The 6,241-nt window shown below is 48.6% G+C and overlaps 1 protein-coding gene across 1 annotated transcript; it reads left to right on the top strand.

Annotated features, from left to right (window-relative positions):
* Positions 1 to 24: 24 nt before the first annotated feature.
* Positions 25 to 6,205, top strand: LOC308140003 (C-type mannose receptor 2). Its single transcript, XM_080509639.1, has 8 exons — positions 25 to 68; positions 152 to 390; positions 2,274 to 2,457; positions 2,931 to 3,179; positions 4,701 to 4,883; positions 4,966 to 5,040; positions 5,868 to 6,019; positions 6,095 to 6,205. The coding sequence occupies exons 1-8, from the start codon at positions 32 to 34 to the stop codon at positions 6,134 to 6,136; spliced, it is 1,161 nt and encodes a 386-aa protein (XP_080365765.1). The 5' UTR covers positions 25 to 31; the 3' UTR covers positions 6,137 to 6,205.
* The last annotated feature ends 36 nt before the right edge of the window (positions 6,206 to 6,241 follow it).

Genomic DNA, 6,241 nt, shown 5'->3' with positions numbered 1-6,241 from the left:
GTCCGGCGGCCGGTGGAACGACGACGCCTGCATGAAGAACCACAGCTTCGTCTGCTCCAGGAGGAAATGTCGGTCGACGGCGCCGCGCCGAAAATCCTCACCCGAGACGAGCCGACGCCCTGACGCCCTGTCGTTGTCTGTCCACCTGCAGCGAGCAGCCTCCCGCCGCCGGCCCCCACCCACGGCCCCTGCCCCCCCGGCTACCTCTCCTGGTACCAGAACTGCTACCAGCTGGTGGCGGCGGCGGCGAGCTGGGAGGCGGCGCTGGCCGCCTGCCGGCGGCAGCAGAGGGGCGACCTGCTCAGCATCGACAGCAGCTACGAGCAGGCCTTCGTGTCGGGAGTCGTCCTGCAGGGGGCGCACCAGGCCTGGACGGGCCTCCGGCGCCAGGTGGAGCCGCCGTCGCACTTTGAGGCCGCTAAAAGGCGCCGATTCAGGTTTTGCTGGAGCGGGAGTGCCGCCGCGGCGCCGTGATCTAAATAAACACGTCTCATAGTTCTAGTTTATTTACACACGAATCGTTTTCAAAAGGGCTTTTTACATTTTTTTTTTATTAAATAGCTAAAAAAAAAAATAAAAAATGAACAGAATTACTGAAAATTTTTAAAATAAGAGCCAAAATTGTAAAAAAAAATAAAAAAAAAAAAAATGAGCAAAATTACTGAAAGTTAAAAAAATAAGAGCCAAAATTGTAAAAAAAAAAAAAAAAATGACCAGAATTACTGAAAATTTTAAAAATAAGAGCCAAAGTTGTTAAATTAAAAAACAAAAAAACAGTTTGGGACGGAAGCGTTCTCAGCTGCTGTTCTTGAAATTTCCAAAGAAAAAAGTGTGCCTTGGCTCAAAAAGGTTGAAAAACACTGATCTAAATAAACATTTCTCATATTTCTAGCTTATTTACACATGAAAAGGCTTTTAAAAAAATTAAATAGCTAAAAAAAAAAAAAAAAATGAGCAAAATTACTGAAAGTTAAAAAAATAAGAGCCAAAATTGTTTAAAAAAAAAAAAAAATGACCAGAATTACTGAAAATGTTAAAAATAAGAGCCAAAATTGTAAAAAAAAAAAATAATTGTTTGGGACGGAAGCGTTCTCAGCTGCTGTTCTTGAATTTTCCAAAGAAAAAAGTGTGCCTTGGCTCAAAAAGGTTGAAAAACACTGATCTAAATAAACATTTCTCATATTTCTAGCTTATTTACACATGAAAAGGCTTTTAAAAAAATTAAATAGATAAAAAAAAAAAAAAAAATGAGCAAAATTACTGAAAGTTAAAAAAATAAGAGCCAAAATTGTTAAAAAAAAAAAAAAATTACCAGAATTACTGAAAATGTTAAAAATAAGAGCCAAAATTGTAAAAAAAACAAACAAAAAAAAAAACAGTTTGGGACGGAAGCGTTCTCAGCTGCTGTTCTTGAAATTTCCAAAGAAAATAGTGTGCCTTGGCTCAAAAAGGTTGAAAAACGCTGATCTAAATAAACATTTCTCATATTTCTAGCTTATTTACACATGAAAAGGCTTTTAAAAACTTAAATAGCTAAAAAAAAAAAAAAAATGACCAAAATTACTGAAAGTTAAAAAAATAAGAGCCAAAATTGTAAAAAAAAAAAAAAATGACCAGAATTACTGAAATTTTTAAAAATAAGAGCCAAAATTGTAAAAAAAAAAAAAAAAAAAAAAATTTTACCAGAATTACTGAAATTTTTAAAAATAAGAGCCAAAATTGTAAAAAAAACAAACAAAAAAAAAAAACAGTTTGGGACGGAAGCGTTCTCAGCTGCTGTACTTGAAATTTCCAAAGAAAAAATTGTGCCTTGGCTCAAAAAGGTTGTAAAACACTGATCTAAATAAACATTTCTCATATTTCTAGCTTATTTACACACGAAAAAGCTTTTTAAAAATTAAATAGGTAAAAAAAAAAAAAAAATGACCAAAATTACTGAAAGTTAAAAAAATAAGAGCCAAAATTGTTAAAAAAAAAAAAAAAAACGTTCTCAGCTGCTGTACATGAAACTTTATTTCGAGTTTTATTTCAGTTCAATATGGCGCCACCCAGTGGCACAAACGTTTCCAGCTCTGCAGCTCCACTTGTTCGGATCAAAAACAAAAACAACTCTTTTAAAGGTTCCAGACCTCTGGTCCGAGAACGTCGGTTCTCCCATTAATGCGCTTTCACGACAAGAACCCCCCCGACAGCACCCTCTGGTGGACCAGCATGAAAACGACACTCAAGCCTCTCGTTCCCAGTCTTCTTGAGTTCTGCTGGTCTGTTCGCAGGACGACGGCGCCTACCAGTGGTCGGACGGCTGGCCGGTGTTCTTCACGCAGTGGGGGCCCGGAGAGCCCAGCAACGCCGCGGACGAGGGCTGCGTGAGCCTGCACGCCGCCGCCCCCTTCCACGGGACCTGGAACGACACCGACTGCAACGCCGAGAAATCCTACATCTGCAAGATCTCCTCCGGTACCGAGACGCTAACCGGCACATTTCACGTGTTAAATCTTTTAATTTACAATAATGCAGAATATTAAGTTAGACCGCTAGCGAGTTGTACGACTTTGGAGTTTGTACTCCATTACAACATACTTGTGTACTCAAATAGACTCAATATATTGAATACATTTCTGTGTACTTTGTGGTTAAAAATACACATTTAAAGCACAAAGAAAAGAAGAAACGTCCCTCATTCACACGTTTCAAGTGAAAACGGTGTCGTTACCCTGCCGGGCCACACGGCGGCGCTGTGGTTTCTGTAACGAAGTCACAACATGCTGTTAAGTAGCAGTTTCCATGGAGACGAGTCGTCTTCAGTGACTCGCAGTGACTCGCTATCTGTGGCGGTTCAGAGTTCAGCAAAAGTTCAAAGCAAAGTTCAAAGCGAGTGAAACGATGAAGGTGAGACGTTGGGAGGTCCTGAAGGGTCGCGATGTTTTCAGACGACCCGCCGCCGACGCCGGCGCCGGGCGACGGGAAGTGTGTGCCCGGCTTCCTGCCGTACGGCCGCCACTGCTACCTGGTGTACGACGGGGTGAAGGGCGTCTCCTGGCCCGACGCCCAGCACCACTGCCAGCAGGCACACGCCCATCTGGCGTCCCTACACAGCCGGGCGGAGGTGGAGTTCGTCAGGAACCTCAACCACACCAAGTACCACCACCTGTGGATCGGCCTGACCCGGGACCGGAACTGTGAGTCCCGACCGGCCGGCGCCGCGGTAGAACGAGGAGGAGGAGGAGGAGGAGGAGGAGGAGGAGGAGGAGGAAGAGGAGGAGGAGGAGGAGGAGGAGGAGGAGGAGGAGGAGGAAGAGGAGGAGGAGGAAGAGGAGGAGGGACGGTTGTCTTTTCAGTCGGCTGGGGATATTTTGTGAGGGACCATCAATGTGAGGAACCACCAGAGTGTTAGGAACCATCAGTGTGAGGAACCACCAGAGTGTTAGGAACCATCAGTGTGAGGAACCATCAGTGTTAGGAACCATCAGTGTGAGGAACCATCAGTGTGAGGAACCACCAGAGTGTTAGGAACCATCAGTGTGAGGGACCATCAGTGTGAGGAACCACCAGAGTGTTAGGAACCATCAGTGTGAGGAACCATCAGTGTGAGGAACCACCATTGTGAGTGTTGGGAACCATCAGTGTGAGTGTTGGGAACCATCAGTGTGTGTGGGGAACCATCAGTGTGGGGAACCATCAGTGCGAGTGTGGGGAACCATCAGTGTGTGTGGGGAACCATCAGTGTGGGGAACCATCAGTGCGAGTGTGGGGAACCATCAGTGTGAGGGACCATCAGTGTGAGGGATCATCAGTGTGTGTGGGGAACCATCAGTGCGAGTGTTGGGAACCATCAGTGTGTGTGAGGGACCATCAGTGTGAGGGATCATCAGTGTGGGGAACCATCAGTGCGAGTGTTGGGAACCATCAGTGTGTGTGAGGGACCATCAGTGTGAGGGATCATCAGTGTGGGGAACCATCAGTGCGAGTGTGGGGAACCATCAGTGTGTGTGGGGAACCATCAGTGCGAGTGTGGGGGACCATCAGTGTGTGTGGGGAACCATCAGTGCGAGTGTGGGGAACCATCAGTGTGAGTGTGGGGGACCATCAGTGTGTGTGGGGAACCATCAGTGTGAGTGTGGGGGACCATCAGTGTGTGTGGGGAACCATCAGTGCGAGTGTGGGGAACCATCAGTGTGGGGAACCATCAGTGTGAGGGACCATCAGTGTGAGGGATCATCAGTGTGGGGAACCATCAGTGTGTGTGGGGAACCATCAGTGCGAGTGTGGGGAACCATCAGTGTGAGGGACCATCAGTGTGAGGGATCATCAGTGTGGGGAACCATCAGTGTGTGTGGGGAACCATCAGTGTGAGTGTGGGGGACCATCAGTGTGAGGAACCACCAGTGTGAGGAACCATCAGTGTGAGTGTGAGGAACCACCAGTGTGAGGAACCACCAGAGTGTTAGGGACCATCAGTGTGGGGAACCATCAGTGCGAGTGTGGGGAACCATCAGTGTGGGGAACCATCAGTGCGAGTGTGGGGAACCATCAGTGTGAGGGACCATCAGTGTGAGGGATCATCAGTGTGGGGAACCATCAGTGTGTGTGGGGAACCATCAGTGCGAGTGTGGGGAACCATCAGTGTGAGGAACCATCAGTGTGAGGGACCATCAGTGTAGAAGGAGGAGTCTCAGGGACGCTGCCGTTTGTCCTTTCAGTCGGGTGGGGCTGGACGGACAAGACGGCGTTGGGCTTCGTCAACTGGGCCGCCGGCGAGCCCAACGCGGCGTTCCACCCCGGCGAGGTGGCGGTGGAGAACTGCGTGGAGATGTACCACGACGGCTACTGGAACGACAACAACTGCCTGGAGAAGAGGGGCTTCGTCTGCCGCCACCGGCAGTGTGAGGACACGCCGTCTCCGTCCCGCACCGTCCGTCCTCCGTCCGGCTTGACTTGACGGGAGTCTTTGTGTTGAACTTCCAGATTACCACACGGACGGGGACAAGAACCCCGTCATCCCCACCGACGACCCCGGCGGCTTCGGCGGCTCCGACGGCGGTAAGAGGAACCGCCGTCTCTCGTTTTCTACCTCAAGTTGTAGAAGTTCTCGCTGCCGGACGTCGAGCAAACAAAATATCACGTCTAAACTCCACGTACCTCAAGTGTTAGGAACCATCAGTGTGAGGAACCATCAGAGTGTTAGGAACCACCAGAGTAACCATCAGTGTGAGGAACCATCACAGTGTGAGGAAACATCAGTGTGAGGAACCACCAGAGGAACCATCACAGTGTTAGGAACAATCAGTGTGAGGAACCACCAGTGTTAGGAACCATCACAGTGTTAGGAACCATCAGTGTGAGGAACCGTCACAGTGTTAGGAACAATCAGTGTGAGGAACCACCAGTGTTAGGAACCATCACAGTGTGAGGAACCATCAGTGTGAGGAACCACCAGTGTTAGGAACCATAAGTGTGAGGAACCATCACAGTGTGAGGAACCACCAGTGTGAGGAACCATCAGAGGAGTCATCACAGTGTTAGGAACCATCACAGTGTCAGGAACCATCTTCAGTGTGAGGAACCATCAGTGTGAGTGTGAGGAACCACCAGAGTGCTAGGAACCATCAGTGTGAGGAACCATCAGAGTGTGAGGAACCACCAGAGTGCTAGGAACCATCAGTGTGAGGAACCATCAGAGTGTGAGGAACCATCAGAGTGTGAGGAACCATCAGAGGAACCATAATATATAAGAACAATGGTAGGAACTCAGACGCCACAGTAACGTCCAACAAATGCGAGGAACCGTGACTGAAGTATTTATTAAAGAACACTGTCACGTTGAGCAAAAGAAGGAACCCTCCTGAGGTTCCCTCGTCCTCCACCAGGGCTGATCGCCGGCGCCATCATCGGGGCCGTCCTCTTCGTGTGCCTGATCGGGGGACTCCTGTTCTACGCCGTCCGAGTTCGCGGCTACAAGCTGAGCAGCATCAGCTTGCCGGCGAGGAGAACGCCGTCGAGGAGAACGCCGGCGGACGTGGTGAGTTCCTCGCAGAACCTCACTGTGGAGCCGTCGGCTCGGGGAAACGCTGAGTCGTGGTTTTTTTGGTTGCAGCCCGCCTTCAACAACCCCAACTTCGGAGAGTCGGCTTCGTGAACCGCCGGCCGCTGACGTTCCGTACAGAACCTCCACCTTTTCTTCAGATCACCAATAAAAACATTGAAAAGACTCCGAGGCTTTGATCAGTGTTTACATCGGAAC

This window comes from Blennius ocellaris, assembly GCF_963422515.1.
Source record: "Blennius ocellaris genome assembly, chromosome: 15".
In the NCBI taxonomy this organism is placed as follows: Eukaryota; Metazoa; Chordata; class Actinopteri; order Blenniiformes; family Blenniidae; genus Blennius; species Blennius ocellaris.
Note: the sequence above shows the minus strand (reverse complement) of the source record. Positions and strands in the feature narration are given on the sequence as shown.

Coding starts and splice junctions, on each gene's coding strand:
- LOC308140003 (XM_080509639.1), top strand. CDS start 32: ATGAAGAACCACAGCTTCGTCTGCTCCAGGAGGAAAT. Junction 4,884..4,965: donor CGTCTGCCGCCACCGGCAGT/GTGAGGACACGC, acceptor TTGAACTTCCAG/ATTACCACACGGACGGGGAC. Junction 6,020..6,094: donor GGAGAACGCCGGCGGACGTG/GTGAGTTCCTCG, acceptor TTTTGGTTGCAG/CCCGCCTTCAACAACCCCAA.